A 20,103-nucleotide genomic window follows, 5' to 3' on the forward strand; every position below is an offset into this window, starting at 1 on the left:
GGCACCCGACAGCTGGACACAGAGTCCTCCCAGGAGTCGCTACTCACAGTGTGTGTCAATGAGGGATCAGGGGTATTCTTGATCAGGCTGTCCAGCATGTTCATTCCCTCGCACAAACCTAAGGTGAAATTGTATGCTACCTTCAGATATTGCATCTCAGCCTCAAGGAGCTGCTGCTTTTAAAATCTGGGATTCCCAAAGGACCTCGGAGTTGTAAAGCACCAGACAGTGTTACACAATAGGTATTGGGGATCAGACCGGGATGAAATCACTGTTAAGTCAAACTTCGAGATTTTAAACAATCTAAACAGCAACAACAACAACAAAGGAGACAAGTTCAAGTATTTCTAGTTGTGGGACTTTCCACAAGAATCAAATCGTAAAGAATTAAGGATGTTTGAATTCATTGTTCCTTTATGTTTCAAATCCTTCATACCCGTAAATTTGAACCTACAGCGTGCTTCCTCCCCCCAAGCCCCTCCCCCAAGCGTGAGGATCTCGAAGTTACCATTCTTTTCAAAAAGCACAGGTGATCATTAGTTTTTCCTAGCCTCTTGTCACTTAGTGGTCTGGGATCCGGGCCCAGTCAGCTTCCCTGTGTGTAGACCAGAGCCACACACATCCTTCAGGATTGTGGGACAATCAGCCCTAAACATATAGGATCTAACGTTACGACTGTCACATAGCAGTATCAGTATCCTCGACCCGAAGTAGTACAAACTCCTAAGTTCACTAAAAGTGTTCCTCAATCTTGCTTTTCATTTTGATTAGCATTCTCCATAACCCGTACTCAAAATGTGAATAACTTTGACCACCAAAAAAAGAATACTGTACATTTTAGATTAGACTTAGAGTGAAAGTGAAAACTCAGAAGTAGGCAGAACCGCAGGGCCTATGGTAGCTAATTAGAAGACTCGGGCAATCACATGTGCAGGGTCGGTGTTTACCTTCTTGGGACCAAGTCTCTTTCATATTTAAACAAAAACCCTTTGCAGTGGTTCATTGGTGGGGGGAAATCAACGATCATTAGCACCAAGGCCCAGCGGACCAGCAACATGGCTGAACGCAGCGGCGTGCTGATCTCCGCGAAAGAGTGCCCCATGCACAGGCAATCGATCCACGTTGGCTCTGCCCTTGCTTTAGCCGCTTGTGATTAAGTTCTCTGCACAGGGCGCAGCCCCTGCTTGGAGCCTAGGCTAAGGTTTGGCCCCGCGCTCCTGGATGAACTCTGTAGAGACTGCTGTGGGGAGTTAGTCTGGAAGATGGGTCCTCCCCAGAGTGGCCTTCATCCCTGGTTCTCTCCCCCAGTTCTCCTTGTCTCTCCGACCGGCCTACCTTCTCATATTTGCGCTCTTACCACCTGGCACAGGCTGTAGTGCAGTAGGATCCGCAGGTAACAGCTGTCTCCTCCTGACAGCCCCTCGAGGACTTGCATGCCCAGGCTATTCTAAGAACACTCACGACCACCACCAGTGACGGTGACGCTCACCTCCTACCTAGAGTTTTAACTGAAATTGAGATGTCCTTCTTTCTCCCAAAGAAGGGTTCTCAACCCTTTCCCTCCTTCGAGTCTCTCATATTCAGACCAAACACTTTCATTTGCTTATTTAGCATTTTTAACAGTCTGATTTTGCTGTCTGTTTGCGCTGCCCCTGGGAAGGTGTCAAACACCGCTTTTCTTTGTATTTAGTCACCCAGGTGCAGAGCAAGATTGAAGGAGACAGCGGAAGGACTTTCCCGGACTGTGTTGTCGCTCAACGGACCACGCCAATCACCACGCAGCTTGCCCTCCGGCCCTCCTCTTTGGGGGCGTGTCCCTAGTGAGTGATAGACGGAGCCGCCCGGCCCCACTCAGCCCAGCCCACGTTGCTGCTTAGATTGAAATGCAGAACTCAAGCCTCTTTCATCGGGGCACAGACTTCCTTTTACTCCTTCCTTTTGCACTCTCGCCGCCTCCTCCTGGGGAGAAGCGGAGGCACAGGCGGCCCGGGGCAGCGACAGGCCGGGCCACTGAGGCCACGAGAAAAGTTTCTTTCTGGGAGTGCGGAATTGGGGCCCGGTTGGTGTACTGCTCGGAGCAATGGGTGAGTGGCGGCGGGGGACGCTGTCAGAGCCGGGAAGGGAGGGAGGGAGCGAGCGGGCGAGGGAGGGAGGGAGGGCGCGCGAGGGCGCACACCACTGAGCGCTTGCACTCTTCTTATTGACTTTGCTCGTGTTCCTACAAGTTGTAGGAACACGCCAAGGGTCAGCGGCGCACAGCAGTTCAGTCTGAAGGCTGGCTACTGGTTTGCTGCTGATGCCATTTTCTGATTTTAAGAGAAGGGAGCGGTGGCATCAGCAAGCCCCGCGGCCCCCGTGCCGGACCAAATTTTGTTTCACATACTCACAGACCCGCAAACAAAACAGGAAAAAAAAAAAAACCTGGACTCTGTCTAATTGCGCAGGTCTCAAGGCGGGGCGTTGGGGTTCAGGGGGGAGCGGTCCAAGAACTTTAGCGCCGAGTAGGCGAGAAGGAGCTGCTTGCAGGCGTCAAGACCGATTTCCTCGCCTGCTTTGGAGACTTTTAAACGCTCAGAGAGGCCCTGCGTCTCACCACTTTATTTGTTTGTAGCTGCCGCAGACCGGGGATGAGGGAAGGGGTCTGACTAGACCGCAGTGATTTGGGTCCGTTCTTCACGGCTCGGCTCGGGGACCGTATGGTTTGGGGAAAGCCCCGGTCTTTAGTCTCAGGCGGGTTCATTTGCCTTGCCCCCTGACGCGCGCGGAGGCCGAGTGGCAAGCGGCTGTCCCAAACTGCGGGTGCGCGCTGTGTTCGTTTTGCAGAGCCAGCCTTTGGGGAGGTGAACCAGCTGGGAGGAGTATTTGTGAACGGGAGGCCTCTGCCCAACGCCATCCGGCTTCGCATAGTGGAACTGGCCCAACTGGGCATCCGACCGTGTGACATCAGCCGCCAGCTACGGGTCTCTCACGGCTGCGTCAGCAAGATCCTGGCGCGCTACAACGAGACAGGCTCGATCTTGCCAGGAGCCATTGGGGGCAGCAAGCCTCGGGTCACCACCCCCACCGTGGTGAAGCACATCCGGACCTACAAGCAGAGGGACCCCGGTATCTTCGCCTGGGAGATACGGGACCGCCTGCTGGCGGATGGCGTTTGTGACAAGTACAACGTGCCCTCGGTGAGCTCCATCAGCCGCATCCTGCGCAACAAGATCGGCAACTTGGCCCAACAGGGTCATTACGACTCATACAAGCAGCACCAGCCCGCGCCGCAGCCGGCGCTGCCCTATAACCACATCTACTCGTACCCCAGCCCCATCACGGCGGCAGCCGCCAAGGTGCCCACGCCGCCTGGAGTGCCCGCTATCACCGGCTCGGTGGCCATGCCACGCACCTGGCCCTCCTCCCACTCCGTCACTGACATCCTGGGCATTCGCTCCATCACCGATCAAGGTAAGGGCCCGGGCGCCGAAAGTGTGGATGTACAGAGCCTGCCTCCACACTCTCTCTGGGGTCTCAGGATCTGTGGCCTCCTCTATCCCACCACCTGAGGCTTTTTCCTTTGGAAACGTGAGGAGTCCTCCCAAGGGGTGTCCTGATCTCATTAACGTGAAATTCATGCCCTTCGTTTCCTTGCCACACACAGTCTACTGCCTCATCTCAAACTACCAGACCCATAACATCCCCCCATCCCCAACACATGGTTCGCATTTTCCACCCTCCCCCGCCTCTCGCGCGGCGGCAGCCTCAGACCCGCGCGCTCACTTGGAGAGTGCGGCCGGGGCTGGACTTGGGGCGCAGCCCGGGAGGCCTAAGAGGGCGTGGGGCTGCCGGCTGCAGACACTGCTGCGGGAAGGTTGTTTGGGGATCAGATGCGGCCGCGAGGAGTCGGGCACCCTGTGGAAATTGCAGTATTCTTCTTGGATTCTGGCAATCAGACCAAATTTGCTCAGGCAGGAAGTTCAAATGTCACCTAATTGGTTTCATTCTTATGCTTCACTTCATTTTCCTAGGAAACCGAGGCCCCGAAGTTACCACTAGTAACTTGCATGTTACAGCATTGCTCATTCTGGGACTAATTTTCTGCTTTATTTCTCTCTGTCCCTTCATCCCCCAACCCCTGACACTTTTTACCTTAACAGACTTCACTATACCTATATCTACATATCTATATATCTAAGGAAGTGGCACCAACCGCCGCGGTGAAGAAGAGAAAAAGCATGGCGATTCCATGCCGTCCTCTCTCCGGTTCTTTCCCGTTTTCCCCGTGCCTACCGCTTCCCCTTTAGGGTCCACCAGTCCCCGGGAATGCGAATGGAGGTCTAGTCCCTGCACGTTTTCAGAGGTGCCACCCTACTGTTCCTTTCGTTTCTCACCCTGGACCTTGCAATGTCTCGAGTGTCTTCTCTGCTTGCTAAGAACGATTCCCGGAGCCCTCCTGCCCATTCGGGCTTCCGCAGGAGACCCGAGTTTGTTTTCTTTTACTGCATTGTTAAAATTGAACAGAACAAAACAAAACAAAACAAAAAACAGCGTTAACTTCTTTCTCAGTAGGGAGACAGAAAGTCAAAATGCCCTAGATGCAGAATTAAAATACTGCAGAGATAAAGAGCCTACCTCCTTAATTTCTCAGCAAAAAAGTTTTAAAAGAGAAGAGGAAAAATTAAATAGGAAAGGGGGAAATAGTTCCTTTAATGATTTCCTGCCTTTCTCGGTTGCCACCACATTGGCACAATTATCTTTTTAAATAATTAAAGCATAGCCCTGATTTCTCATCTTTTTGTTTTCTGACTGGGAATTTACAAGATCTTTCTAAGAGCTCAGTTTTGTCTTATTCGGAGCTGGTTGGAGCTTTAGTCGGAGAGAGTTTGCCCTTGATTTATAGGATAAACTGACCTCGGTGACATTTAAAGGAAGCCCCTGTTCATGGGAAAGTGTGAGATCAGCAGAAATGGGAGCGCGCAGGGGGATCTCAATTTCTTAAGATAACTTCAGGCTTGTGCCCACCGATTACCTTTTGTCTAGGAAGGTAAGGAGAGACTGGCAGTTCTGGGCCAAAATACGGTTTCCTGGTGCAAATTGTAACACAACCTAATTCTCTGGAGAAGGAGAGGCATAGTGAAAAGAGACTGACAGGGTTAAAAAGAAAACTTTTCTTCCCTAGGGATCCTACAATCAGACTAAATGTCAGTTGGAAAAGTATTAGATTATGGAGAGGAGCAACTCTTCATTCTACATGCTGTTGATTCTGGGTGCCAGCTTTAAGCAACCTGTTTTCTGACAAATCTGTGAATATAAAATGATTATTTCCTCAAATGATCATTTCTTCAAAATGATTGCCCCTTTGAAGCACTGTGTCAGATGGAATTATTTAAAATCAAGTTGTAATAGCTTGGTTAAAACTTCAGTCCTCCACCCATAGGTCCCAAAGACAAACTGCTCAGGGTCTTCAACTATCTTCTCTTAAAATTGTACTTGCTCACTTAAAGATGCCAGTGATTCAATAGGCACACCTCTAGGCATTGAGCTAATCATTTTACAACACATGATTTTCTCTGCATCTCTATTGAGAACATAAAGGATAACTGATGGCTTTCCTTCTTTTCCAAAATACTTAATTCTACTTTCATTTCCTTAACCTTTTATTTCATTGAAAACAGAAAAGTTACGAGTTTACCGCTGACACTAGTGGCATTTACAGTGGTAACTGTAGTATGTATTTTGTGAGTCATGTGCACATAACTTCACATATTTCATGTATAGAGACAGAGCACCCAAGGCAAGGTAGGCGCACACACTAAGCACCTATGTTTTGCATACATATTGTGGGCATCTTTTAGTTATTTGTTTGCAAAGCACTTTGCAGGTCTTTTGTTCCATCTGTTGACATAAGTACTAGATCCCCACAGCAAAGTGAGCACTTTTCTGGATGTCTCTGAGCATCAACACAGGCGCGGTTAAGGCCAGGACGTCCCTCTCCCTTTTCAGTTCATACCAGTCCCAGATTTTTGTCAACCCCAGGTGACCTGGGGTTAGGACTGGGACCCTGGGTTAGGTTTGGGGAGAACGACGCGTGCAATTCCACGGGTTCTTTTCCGACCTGGGGAAACTTTGAGAAACCTCTCAGGTTCCTTCCACTCGTTTCCTCGGGAGAGCGAGGAGAGGAGGAGGAAATAAAAGGCCAACTGAAAAAGAAAAATAGTATCTTCCCGCGGGCGTGGAGGACAGAGCTGGGAGTCTTACTCCGAGGCGAGTCACCTTCACCCGGCCCCGGGCTGCCAGCCGGGGAGGCCCGCCGGGCCCCGCGCCCCCGGGAGGCCGAGGGCAGGGGGCCGGCCGAGGTCGCCGCCCTCGTGCTCCCGGGTCGCGGGTTCGGGGCCGGTCTCAGGAGGGGGCGCGCGCTCGACCCTCAGCCTGACGCCTTCTCCTCCTCCCCAGGAGTGAGCGACAGCTCCCCCTACCACAGCCCCAAGGTGGAGGAGTGGAGCAGCCTGGGCCGCAGCAACTTCCCCGCCGCCGCCCCGGTGAACGGGCTGGAGAAGGGGGCCTTGGAGCAAGAAGCCAAGTACGGTCAGGTGAGGAGGCGACGGTCCCGCCGGGTGGGAGAGTGGCGGCGGGGGTTTGGGCGCGGGAGGCCCCTGGTCTCTCTTGGAGCCTCGACCGAGGAGAAGGCCAGGCCGACTAGTCGTGGCTTCCACGAGCCCGAGGCCGGGACGATGGGGGCGGGTCAGCACCCGGGCGGCGGCTGCTCGAGGCGCGGCCCTGGAAGCGCCTCCAGGCCTGTTTGGCCTCTGAAGGCGCGACAGGGCCGCGCCCGCAGGCCTTTCCGCGGCTCGCGTGGGGGGCTACACTTACCCCAGGAAGGCGCCTCGGAGAGGCCCGGCGAGCGGCGGTGGGCTCCCAGCTCCGCGCGGGCGCGAGCGGCCTGCCGGCCGAGGGCGCGGCCCTGCGACTCCTGCGGCGCGGACGTCCCGGGGCCGCGGGTCCCCGAGAACCCGCGAGCGTGGCTGGTTCCGCGACGGTGAGGCGAGGGCAGCCAGATCCACTTAATAAAGTTACGGTTTCTCGATTAAAGGTCACGTCGCAGTCTCCCAAGGGAGGGTAGTGAGAAAACCTCAAATTATACGGACTGGCTGTGGGACGTTTAATTTTTCTTTCTCTCTGTCCCCCCACCCCCCACCCCCCGGCTTTCCAAAAGAAAAATTAAAACGTGTGTGTGTGTGTGTGTGTGTTTTCCCTTGAGAAAAACTAAGGAACCACCACAACAAAAGCCCAAGAGTTTTGAGTCTAAATTCATCACCACGTTGGAGTCAGGAGTTCAAAACTCTTAAAAAACCAAACAACAACAGCAACAACAAAAAACCTGGACCTTAAACCAGCTTAAGGTTTCTTTGAGCAGACTTGTGTAGGTTTGCAAATTTATTCATACCAAACTCCAATTCCAAAGCTTCAAAGTACCCAGTTTTCATTTTATAATCTTGAAATCTTAAAACTTATTAAAATTAATGTTTTCTCATTTGTAAAAATCAGCTTGTTAAGTTAAATGGAACTTTCATTCACTTGGGGAAAAATCCTAGTTGTTATTTTCTCTAACAAACCCCATTTCCCTCTTTTTTTAAAAAAAAACAGAATCAGATACATATTATATGACATATAAAACAGATACATGTATTAGTAGCTCTCCCACGACAAATATCATAGAAAACAGCATTAAGGAAAAAGAGTCCCTTTCCTGACTCTCCTTCTACTGTAAAGAATGCTAACAAGAAAGTATAAGAAAGTTTGTCACTATTTTCTGCAAACGAGGAGGTAATCTGTAAAGAAGACACATTATGTACAATGGCACCATTGCCACTTAAGCAAGTTATTTAACCTTTTAGAGCCTCTGTTTCTTCATCTATAAAACAGGGAAATAATAGCTCCAGCCTCAAGAGATGTGAAGATTCAATGAGATAATGCAACCATATGGCACATAGTAAGCAATCATTAAATATTACCTGTGGATAGAAATGGCTGTTAGAGATTGACTTTTAAAAACAAGCATTTTTTTTTGTCTGAAAATACTTTGTTTAGAGAGCTTATAGTCAAAAAGTGTCAAGGTATTTTGTTACAAACAATAGTGTCTATGAAGCACCTGGTATACAGAGCAGCAAGCATTTAATAGGTGCTTAGCAATGTTTATTAGGTCATCATTTCCTGAAATAACATTGTGATGTATAGAGTTGAAGAAGTCTCTAATTCCCACATATAGCTGATGAACCTAGTTTATATATAAAGCAGTGTCATAATCCAAAGATCTTTATGATTACTTTTAACTCCCTTGAATTATACAGTGTTTAATCTTGTTTAGAAATGGTTAATTTATACATACACTTTAAAATGAAACGAATCAATTGAAAATAAAAATAGAACACTGTGTCAAGTAATCTATTCTATATATTCCAAACATTACAAATCCATTACATTTTATACAGTGAATATCAAATCAGTAAATTAACAGATTTAGAAAAGTAACTTAAATAAGTGCCCAAATAAGTATTGTTCTAAATGCTTAAGAAAACAACTTAAAAATTTTTCCAGAAGAAAAAGACATTTGTATCAAACTTCCATTTGTAAAGTTCTTAATTGCAATATGCTAATCTTCTGCATTGCCATGTAGTAAGATAATACAAGTGATGCAAAATATTAAAACTTTAAAAGTTTCTAAGCATAATTAAAATCAGTAGCTACTCTATTATAATTACCAAAATAGTGCCTAATGCTGAAGGTATGCTAAGTAGACACGTACACTTATTTTATGAGCAGTTTGGGAGTTTAGACACTGATTTCCTTGAAGGTAAAATTATACATTAAAACTTGCTCAAAAACAAACATGCAGTTCTAAGGTGTGTTGTGTACATTCCATATACATATATGCATTTCTCTTACAAATATTCAAAAAATTAAAATATTTATTTTTTAAAAGCTATTTTTAAAATGTTAGCAGTATATTTACATTTCTACAACCCAAGTGTAAATTTGGGTAACATTTCCCTCTATTTGCATATGCACAAAAATTGAAAGTCTTTGGCCAAAAAAAAATTCTCAAAATTTTTGCACATAATACTTTTAGGGCATTAAAATGGTTGTTACTAAATAGTGCAATATTACATGATCTCAGTTTCATTTTAGTATATAAAGGAGAAAATTGAAGGTTCAGGATTATAGGACTTGAAGCATAATCTTTTCTCAGAAGACACCTATAAAATTACGAAAGGGGTTGAATTTGACAACTGATCACAGGTTCCATTAATTACTATAATCTAGACTTTCTATTTTCAGCTATAACTACAAGGATGCTCTGTTGTTAGTAATCAGAATCTTATGCACACATCTATTTTGTTTTTAAAACATTAGTTTAGAATATTCAGACTTGTCTTACATATTAATATTACACTGCAATTGATATTTTATAGTGCCATTTAGAAGTCCTGATTGTCTACCTCTGAGGATAGAAGAAAAAGGATATTTATTTATTTTGGCTTTTTTCACCTACATTTAATATTGGGCCAGAACTCTTTAATCTCATCTAACTCTGGCAACAATGTTCTCTGGTTCCTAATGGCTGGTTCTTTTCTGTTGAAAGTATAAAAACTCTCTTGAATACAATAGTATGGCAAAAAAACATATATAGAGAAACATGAAGTTGGAATATATCTACCCTTTTACATGGTACTTAGTGAATTAATGCCTCATTCTATTTAAACAGTTTACAAACAGTTGTATAGTTCCTGAAATTTTTTTCTATAATTGGGCATGCTTTCTCAGAAAAAAAATGCGTATCTAGTACTCCAATTAAAGTAATCTGAATGGTAGATTTAAAAGCTTTGAGTATCTTCATTTTTGGGTAGTGTACATGAACTCAGACAGCAAGTTTAATATAAATTTAGCGACACATTGAGATATCAGGAATGGAGAATAATCTATAAATACTTGAACTTAAGAAAAAGTTCAGAGTTTAACAAGATGTGAAAACAGTTGAATTTGGAGATATAAATTAATCTCAAATTCTTATGAAATATTCATTTGAAATATAGTATTTGAAACATATTTGAAATATAGAATTTCAGCATCTGGAATATAATTTTCTAGGGCACCATTTAACAAACTGGCTTTCCTTGCAGACCCTGTTCTCATGAAAATATAAACAAAGTTGTCCTGGATTTTTCTTCATAACAAATAGTTAATTTTCTGTTAAATAATTTCTAATTTTGTAGAGAATTCAATCTTAGGCAAATGCCAATAGAGTCTTTGAAATTCATGTTGTCTATTATGAAAATATTCTTTGACCTGGTTAGCTTTTAACTATTAGTGTTTCAAAACAAAATTAATTGTTATGTATCAGTAAAATGTGTCATATAAAATACAAAAAAGTGATTTAAATTTTTTCAAGTCGACATCAATTTTAATAATTTTAGAAATATAAAATTTAGAAAAACATTTAAAATAATAGTTTTCCATTACCTAGAGACATTTAGATCTGCAATCTGATAACTAAGCATAATTAAGATCCTTTTGAATGTTGAAACCACATTTACAACCGTCATTTCATTTTATCAGATTTGTTTTCCTAGGTCATTGCATAATGGATTAAGAAAGGTAGGTAGAACAGCAGTCAGAAAAATGATTTCAGCAAAAAAAAGAATCTTGTTTATTTTCAGATCCGAAGCATTTTCTTACTTAAAATATCAAGGTTGAAATTATAAGTGAAGTATATCTTTATTTGTGGCTGAATCTACTTTATTATAAAGCCAAGGTAAACTCATTTTATCATAAGGGGAGGACCTGGTAGAACTGATGAATAGATGAAAGATTGTAGATGGAAGACTTGGCACTGCTATTTCCACTTTCTGCAAGAGAGAAAATGTTGAGTAGACAATTCCCAGAATTTGAAGAGTAGTCTAAAACCTGTAACTGCCAGACAGTTGTCATACCAGATTTTTTCTTGGTCTCAAGTGTTTGGATACTAAGGCATTTCCATTTTCTTGGGGAGTGGGAGTGGGTGGCAGGGGGTTGGGTGGAAATAAATGGAATGATCATAAATCAAATAATGTAATAGCTAAGTTACAACTTTTATTTACTTTTTTCAACAGCTTTATTCATTTTGCTTACTTAAAGTGTAATGCTTGTTCTGTGATGAAGGGTGCCCAGGTTTTTTTTTTTTGTTTGTTTTTGTTTTTGTTTTTAAAGCAAGACTATCACATCTTTTGCTTTCAAAAGTCTGCACAAGCTTAAGTATACAAATGATTCTGAAATGCCTATGATGTGCCCCATTTCGTGGGGATATGAGATGATTAAAGGCAAGTCCCTGTCCTCAGACTGTTTACAATCTAGCTCTCTGCCAATACAGCTTCTCAACATATTATTTAAAATCATATTTTAAAAAACTTGCAAATCTATAGTTCTAACATTTTAGACCCAACCAAATGAAAACTCATACTTTTACTCATTCTTGTGATAACCTTAACTAGACTACATTGCATCTTATGTATTTTTTTTGGACTCTTCCATTTAATGTCAGTGGGATAGTATCTGTCTTTTTCTAAAAACATTCAAAAAGTAAGTAACTTACTTTTTCCAGAGTATGCAAATCGTTCTGTTTTACTTTGTATTAATAAATCTCGTTCTCAAAATTAGGTAGAGGATAGTCTGCTTTAGGGGGGACCCTGTACAGTTCTTTTAAGGAAAGGATACTTATGGCTTTCACGGAAGATCCACATGAAAAAGGGGTTGATGGATTGAGGTTTTATTTATGGAATCTTTAGGTAAAGTCATTTTCAAAAATGAGATTTCCATTACATGCCCATTGCTGGGGTTTCATTTGGAAAATTTGTTTACTCTTCCCTGGGGATTCCATATGTTGGTTGATTTATAAATCATATTTACAATCCAATTAAACAGAGTAATTTAGCATGTTTGCTCCCACTATATTTATGGTGTACGTTTGGTAGTCTCTACTCAGCCTAACTAGCTTTTCAGATTAATTACATGCCCTTCACCGAAAACATTAAACAGATTTTGGAAGTTTAAGTCATGTACTCTTTTACTGGAAAGAATAAACAAACATCAATGCTACCTGTAGTTGTTTTCCTTTGTGGTGGAAAATTTTACTCTTTCAGTGATTGCTTCATAAATAACAATTACTTTACCTGGTAGAGATTTATTTCTTCTACTAATATTATGTTGCAAAATTAATAGTGAGAAAATTGAAGTGTTTATTGAATCACTAGGATGAATGAGTAGAAGGTGGCAGGTATATTTTATTTAAAACCTGTTTGTTCTCTCATTTTGCTTATGCCATTTTTCCTAAATTTCTAAATCTTAACTTTAAAAGTAAAAAGGGAAATTAAGACAAAACTTTTTCACCCAATCTAGGTCATAATTTAACCTGAGGGAAAGCTAAGAACTATTTTTATACTGTTTAAATTTAAAGATTTCTGTCCTTTTTTTTTTAAGCAAACACTTTAGCTTCCCCTTGCCTTTTTCTACAAGATGAGGAGGTCAAAGCTCTTTGAGCTTCCCTTCCCAACCTTCCTTTCTGCAGCCCAGATGGGCCAGCATCACTAAAATGACTCTAAATATATTGCAGATTTTAGAAAGCTTTGAAATATTTAATACTAATAGGACTAATAACACAAAACAAGTTTGGTATCTTAAGTATGAAAAAAACAGACAAATATAGAAAGAATTATTAGTGTTTTTTACACTTGACATGCAACTATAGTTATGGAATAAGTAAGGCACCTGAAGGTAACACGGGCCTAAATCCAATGTTTTGCCTCCCCCAGATCCTAGGAGCATTATCTGAAATGAGAGTTCAGTCCAGCCTAGCTTCTCAAGGGAAACATTTCTGGGCAAAAAGTAGGGGAATCCATGTAAGGGATTGTAGACATTATGACAGAACAGCTGAAGAGCCCGAAATAAAGATGCCACATCAAGGAGTAATGGTTCCAAGGGCAAAGGTGTAAGGGGAGGAAAGGGAAGATGACAAAGCAAGTATTTCAGAGAGAACTGTAACTGTGACTAATAGAAAAAAATATAAAGAAAAAAGAATGCGTAGGAAAAATTTATCTGTGATGAAAAATAGAACTCAGCAATACATTATTTCTGCTAACTAGAACATTGTTTCTGTCATGTGTAATATTAAATAATCTAACCTATGTACTTGTAAAATGTTGAGGAAAGGTCTTCATTATTTTTTAAAAATAATTTTAACCTTAATGTTTTAACCTTAACATTCTTATTTTATGATTCTTGGTGCACACTGGCATCGGTAGCATAAAATATTAATGCTAGAATGGAAGAGATCTAATACAGAGATGAACACCTTTCTATAACTGAATTGAAATGATTCCTTTCCAAATTAATTTCTCATAAGTCTTTGGGAAAACCCTAGATAAAAGTGATCCGAAATATAATCTCTATGCAATGCTAGATTTCTTCTGCAATTTGATAGCTCTCTATCTTCCTACTCATCTGCTGAGAGCCGTAAAGTGTGTCTCCTTTGAGGCATTCTCTAATGAACCATTCTCAGAAAGGGGGAAAAAGATTTTTTTACAAATTAAGAAACAGAATGAGGATCTAAGAATGAAAATCTGATTCTAGAAGAGGAAAGAATCCTTTACCAGAAAAGATGCTCTAGTTTGAGATTAAATTACATCTATCTTTTAATTGTCCAGGAAAATTAGACGACAGAAGATCCTGTGTCAGTTAGGAGTGATAACTCCTTTTAACACATGGCCATTGGCTTGCCGATTGGCCTAAGGTAAATGGCTAAACTCCTTAATCTATGTTCTTGTGTAGTAACACATTTTAATTTCAATTGAACATTGTGTTATAATCACTATATATTCTTATAATTATTATAAACCCAACAGGTTATAATTAGTTACAATCATTAATCTTAATTATTCAATAAAATATGTTGGATATTTCTTGGTGCCTGGGACATAGGACATATTCAGGAAACCTTGGTTTCCTTTCCTCTTCCCCGTTTTTCAAAGAACAAGCACTCTGGCAAAAAGAACACGAGGTATGTGTTCTTACACATCAGGTACACAAAGATTCCCCCTCTACTTTTATTTTTATTTTGTCGGAAATCCACAAGCAGTGGATTTAAATCACATCCATGTATATATTCTACTCCATGCATTACTCTAAATTGAGAAAATCATTTTTGAGACCCCAGCAATGTATTCTCATAGATATAGAAGTGAAAATAATAACCAAATGAATTACATTAGAAAATAATTTCTATGTTGCAATTGAATTGGAAAAAAGTAACTACTTAACATATGTCTGCTTTTCTTACCGTAAGGATTAAATTGGTTTTACTAGCAATACTTCTGTTATTTACATTATGCTTTTATTAGGAAATAAGTTGATGTCTATTCATTCACATCACTACTGGGAAACAGGATTTACTCTTTATTTCTAAACGATCTAGAAATTGAGGGGGAAAAATTAAGTTACTTGAAGAAGGATGCTGAGTTATTCATGCCAGAATCAGGATTAGACATCAGGGTGTTTTTGGTGTTGTTATTAGTAACAATACCAACAATAAGTTTTTAAATGCCAAGAGAGCACTGGTTTCTAGGCAGACTTGCCTGCCAGAGCTGCTGCTTTTGTTTGCAAACTAAATGTTTACATTTAAATTCATTTCAAGAGATTTATCCTTGTGGCTTTTAAAATTTTACATCATAGGGCCCTGAAACTTTGCAAGAAGATTTTCCAATTCCAAAGCCATACATATGCGATTCTTTCATATTCTGATAGAATGTTTCCTTTTTGATAAAATAGCTCTGGGAAAAAATACCCCCAGTGTTCATTAAAAACTGTTACTAGACAAACTGCCTGATGTTGCATGTCCTTTGTCCAACAGGCATTTTCAACATAATGTTTTAAAATATGACTTGTGCTTTATTTAACAAAGGTCGTGCTCATTTTGAGTTTCTAAAGTGACAGCCTACACTCGGTACCCTTCTTTACTGGAAGTGAAACCCGCACCAACCAGGCCCTTCACAAATGCCTCAACAAAGAGCTACACAAAGCCAAAGTATAGGGAAGGTTGACAAAGGCAGATGGATCAATAGCTGAATGGATTCTAAGAGTATTTAATCACCATTAATTGTTTCCTCACCCTGCAGTTCCTTCCTATAATTCCAAACAGCAAAAGCAAATACTGTGAATCTTCTGGTTGTAGTCTCCTCAAAACCTGTGGGGACAGAGTATGTTTAAGTAGCAAGACTGTGAATGTATTTAGAATATAAATAAAGTCAAATCTAAAAAAACCCCGGAGTCAGAATGTTGTTAGCTACTACTCATAACGTGCATTCTGTTTCTAAGAACTTGTGAAATGTCAACCACTATAAGATGGCTATCCTCACCTCTTCTCTTTTCTTCCTTCTCTTAGGCACCAAATGGTCTCCCAGCTGTAAGCAGTTTTGTGTCAGCATCCAGCATGGCTCCTTATCCTACCCCGGCCCAAGTGTCGCCTTACATGACCTACAGTGCTGCTCCTTCTGGTTATGTTGCTGGACATGGGTGGCAACATGCCAGTGGCACCCCACTTTCCCCCCACAACTGTGACATTCCCGCGTCGCTGGCGTTCAAGGGAATGCAGGCAGCCCGAGAAGGTAGCCACTCTGTCACGGCTTCTGCACTCTGATGGGAAATTCCATCTGCTGCAGCTTCACCCAAGTCCCCCCTCTCAGCACACCCTCCCCCTCTTCCCTGGTCTCGGATCCCACCCCTCTGCCCTCCAACCCTCCTGCCTCCAAAGCTGGCTTTACGGACTCACATCCTTTGTGCTGATGACACTTAAATATTTCTTGCCATAACTTCTCTCTCACAGAAAGCCTGACACGACTTTAGGATTTAAAAACAAAAGCAATGTTAAGGACTGAATGAGACATTTGTATTGCCCACACACTGTTTGAACGTAGTGAAGAAATCTGCACCCCTCAAAGGGCTTAAGGAACTTTTAAAACTAGTCTTTGGTAAAACCACATGTGTATATTTATTCTAAATCAACCTGAACTTTTGAAACGTGCAATTGTTGAGATTTTTGCAAAATCAATAAAAGAAAATGCATATAGAAAAAAAGTTACGCTACACCCTCTAATCAAATAAGGTAACAAAATAAGCCTTAATTCATCATTAGGAAACCAATCAATAATTGACTTGTTTGAGTGATCCTTTATTTTTAACAGATCTATTTTGTTGAAAAATATATGTATAACTCAAGCAATATCTGAATTTAGCTCCTCCTGGTGTCTTGACCTGGTTCCAAATACAGTAATGTTTATATTTTCTATTAGTTTGTAAATATGGACTCTGGATGGTGCATTTGTATTTTCATTCCATGTGATTACCCCCCCCCCCCCAATTTTTTCCTTTCTTTTTGCAAAGGTGACTTTCTGGCAACATCTCTTTCTCTGTTTGGTGGTTGGGCTGCTTGGGCTCCGGGACCTGGACTTGCCCCACATTTTGTGTGTGCAGTGAAGGCTTCAACATCTCATGAAGGACTTTTTCTTTCTACGACAGAGGACTCAAAACACAGATAAAACAAGCTAGTCTCCCATTTTGTATCCCAATCAAACAACACACATGCCAAGCATATAAGGACAAGAGGGTGGAAAATATCTGAACAAGAAGACTCTAAAGGAAGTCACTTAGAAATCTAAGTTTAATGTGAAATGCTTTGCAAAGACACTTAAAATGAACTTTATGTTAAGAAAACCACTGTGAAACTAAATTGTACTGTTATTGTTGGCTTACCTGTGTGTTCAGCAATCTCAGCCCAAAATTACATTGTAATTTTTTAAAAAATGGAAAATTCTGCTTTAATGAATGTAAAAATGGCTTGCTGTGAAGTTTACATTGTTGTACAGAAGCATGTTTCACGTGTAGGTAAACTGGTGGTGGTGTTAGAAATACAAATGCTATTTAATTTTTAAAAATTCCCTTTATTCATTTTTGGAGTTACAGGACAGTTTAATGGATGGATCTTTTTAAACCAATTTGTTTTTCACTTTAATGTTAATAATAGAGCTGAGGAGTGTGTGTGTGTGTGTGTGCGCGCGTGTGCGTGATTATGTGTTGTATTTTAAAACAATTGATATTCTTGGGCAAAATTCTACAGTTATAATCTCTTCTGTTTGGAAAGTTCTTCCTTCTTGGCAACATAGGCTTGAAAATATGTTTTTAAAACATTGGTACAATTCATCTATTGGAAAATTAATATATTGTGGGTTTTTTGGTATTAATTCTGTGCAATAACAGGGCACATCACTAGATATGGATGTTCAAAGATACGTTCGTTAGGTGACTTTGATTTTTCCTTCCTGTGCTGTGCACAGCCCACATGGCAATCCTGTTCTGTCACATAAGTTTCACGGCCTCGTTTAAAACTCGGATGGCTAGATTAGCTAGGTTTTCAAATCACTAGGATGTAAACAGTAAGGAGATTTCTGACACACAAGTTATGTTTGAGGAACTCCTTCTTTCTAGCAGCAGATATCTTATAGAGAGCTTTGAACTGCATTTATTTCTAAAGCAAGCGAAATTCAGCGCTACAAACAGAGGATTATAACTTCAGGAAAAGAATAAGCAGAAGGAGCAGATGAACTCTCAGGGCCATAGTCTTCCTTTGATCTTGTAAAACTCCTATTGACATCTGGAGTTCCCAGTCTGCTGAAAAAATAGACTATAAACTGAATGGAACAAAATACCAGTCCAATATTTGGGTGGAGACTTTAAAACCATACTGTACAGGGACTCTCCTGCCATGCAGAGAAACTGGCATAAGGTACAGAATTATTTCTTATCAGATGTTTTTAGGTGGCTATTAGGAGTCTTTAAAAAATACCAATTGTTTGTATGAAAACACAATGAAATGTTATTTTCTTTATCTAAATTAAGAAATCTCTTGTTATCCTATTTATATATATTTTTTCTGGTTCTTGTGTTTTTAAAAATCTAATGTTAATCGTATCAAAGTTTGGGGTTTTTTTGTTTTTTTTTTTTTTGCTTTCCTTTTTTTCCCCTAGGTCTTTTCTCAGCAACAATGAATTCACATGGAGTAAACTGAAAAAGATAAGAGAAAGCCCAAATACAATGTGCTACTCAAAGCACATTGTGATCTAAAGCTATTTTTAAAAATAAGAGAAGGAAAGTGGGATGGGATATGGGGTTAGGATTGTTTGATTTTTAAACATTATTATTACTGGTTGATGTTGACATATTTCCTGTTTCTTACGGGGGTAAAAGTGTTGTTTTTAAACCAGCAAATGCACTCTTCAGAGATCCTTTTCCATCCCATCCACATGGAGAGGTTAAAGGTTCAATTTCATGGCCTCTATGCAGGCCATGCTCTCTCTCACAGGATGCCAGAGTATTACCTGCAAGGACAGAATGCAGTTGTACAACAGACACATTCTAATTTCTCTCATTTTTTCCTACTTTTAATAATCCTCTTATTAAATATTGGGCTGAAATATAAATTAAAAAACACGTTGGAAAGGATGTACAACTGAAGGCTGTGTATGTATATACAGTATGTCAAAAAGCCTTTATTTTTATACTTCAAATGCTCTAAATTAATAAAAAGTAATAATTACCATGCTATCTTTCATTTTTTATTTTCAAAATGTTTTAGTGGCACAGCTTCTTGGTAGAAATACCTCACAGTAGTAGTTGCCATCCAGAACATGCAGATACTTTTGTTAACTTTAGCTACTGAAGTAGCATCATTTCAGAATGCAGGTATAAAATTAAGTTTGGTTATAGCAATGGTAAGGAGATTTTTTTTGGAGTGCGTGTTAGTACAGGAATCTTTGGAATTGCTAAGAATGTATTTCTATTTGAAACATTTGCCCCTTCATAATACATATTTTAACACTGCAGTTGGCAGATGTCACACTTGAAACTGTCACTTAAAACTAATAACCTAGAAATGTAGTTTTGCTCCAAACACTCTTTTTAAGAATGGCATAGGTAAGAGTTCTGAACAAAAGTATTTGGATGCAAATACAGACAGCACAAATGGGCCCACAGAGTGGTTTCAATTTGTGATTTAATATGAAAATACTTCAGCATTAAAACTTGTCTTCAAAGGGAACTATGTGAAGGAAAGTAGTTTAATATAATTTCATGTTTTATATTTGTCATAAAAGACTTCAAATATCATGATTTAAAAATATAACCTGCTTTAACCAACAGCACAAAATATAAAGTAGATTCAGGAAAATATAGCTGAGATATGTATTATGACTGAAGGAAACCAATAACTTCACATTTTAACACAAAATTTTTAAAAGGCTGTTTTAGTACACTTTAGAAATATTTTCCTTGTATATAATTAAATCATATTTATGGAAGAATTTAATTTCTTATAAAAATGGTTTAAATTTTGGCTTTTTTTTTTAACTTTTAAGCATTTCTTGACCTTTTGGGAAAAAGTAATCATCAATACAATGAATTTTCATTGTGAAGCAGTATAAGCAGTGTGGGTCATAAAATTTATGTTGCTTTTATGAAATATATCTGATTTCTATGCTATTTTTTTATATTCAGTTTCATACTTCATTGCTTCATCTTATTATTTTTCTTCTCACAGTCTTATGGATACAACCAAAACTACAGTGTCAAATTGTCCAGAGATAATTTTTAAAGTATCAATATAAGTTTTGTTCTTGAACAAACTGTTTTACCCTTTATAGTTGTATATAACTATATAATTATAATTTATAATTGTATCGGCTTAGCTGATCGATAGTCTCTCCTTTTCATGGTGCTGTATAACAAATATCCCGTATCTGAAGGGGCGAAAATCCTCTGTAGGCAATCACCATTTCTCCTGAAGCCATGAATAGGTGTATTCATAAACCAGCAGCATCACCGCACCACCTAGAAAAGAAAGGAGCTGGTTTTTATTTCAAGTCCTGTGAATTTGCATTATCTTTCCCGCTGGGTTTCTGAATCCATGAAGTCCTGTGCAGCCTATCGGGCAGGGGCTGTTCGGAATCATCAGCTCTCAAGCTCCAATACACAGATATAAAACTACTG

General features: G+C 40.4%; 2 protein-coding genes across 6 annotated transcripts in view; one reads left to right on the top strand and one right to left on the bottom strand.

The window, feature by feature from the left end:
• The first annotated feature begins 1,894 nt into the window (after positions 1-1,894).
• Positions 1,895-16,686, top strand: PAX9 (paired box 9). 2 transcript variants are annotated; one of them, XM_072962949.1, is made up of 5 exons: positions 1,914-2,084; positions 2,824-3,450; positions 6,436-6,572; positions 15,449-15,671; positions 16,582-16,686. In XM_072962949.1, the coding sequence occupies exons 1-5, from the start codon at positions 2,081-2,083 to the stop codon at positions 16,599-16,601; spliced, it is 1,011 nt and encodes a 336-aa protein (XP_072819050.1). In that variant the 5' UTR covers positions 1,914-2,080; the 3' UTR covers positions 16,602-16,686. The 2 variants fall into 2 exon arrangements, with proteins under 2 accessions (XP_072819049.1, XP_072819050.1); XM_072962948.1 differs by having other exon boundaries at positions 1,895-2,084; positions 15,449-16,663.
• The window catches only part of SLC25A21 (solute carrier family 25 member 21), a 420,655-nt gene continuing 408,191 nt past the window's right edge, over positions 7,640-20,103 (bottom strand). Inside the window, exons 10-13 of one of the 4 annotated variants that reach the window (XM_072962945.1) lie at positions 19,887-19,944; positions 15,836-15,903; positions 15,176-15,250; positions 7,640-7,994 (exon numbers count right to left, since the gene is read on the bottom strand). In XM_072962945.1, the coding sequence (XP_072819046.1) occupies positions 7,984-7,994; positions 15,176-15,250; positions 15,836-15,903; positions 19,887-19,944 (212 nt within the window). In that variant the 3' untranslated portion in view covers positions 7,640-7,983. Of the gene's footprint in view, positions 7,995-15,061; positions 15,251-15,835; positions 15,904-16,705; positions 19,945-20,103 lie in introns of those variants that run through there. The other 3 variants (XM_072962944.1, XR_012073530.1, XM_072962946.1) reach the window with 3 other exon arrangements.

The sequence above is a fragment of the Vicugna pacos genome, chromosome 6 (assembly GCF_048564905.1).
Source record: "Vicugna pacos chromosome 6, VicPac4, whole genome shotgun sequence".
Classification (NCBI taxonomy): Eukaryota; Metazoa; Chordata; class Mammalia; order Artiodactyla; family Camelidae; genus Vicugna; species Vicugna pacos.

Bases quoted from the DNA above. Each gene is read 5' to 3' on its own strand.
- PAX9 (XM_072962948.1), top strand. The intron at 3,451-6,435 runs GTAAGGGCCCGG...CCTCCTCCCCAG, and splicing joins TCGCTCCATCACCGATCAAG to GAGTGAGCGACAGCTCCCCC. The intron at 6,573-15,448 runs GTGAGGAGGCGA...TCCTTCTCTTAG, and splicing joins AAGAAGCCAAGTACGGTCAG to GCACCAAATGGTCTCCCAGC.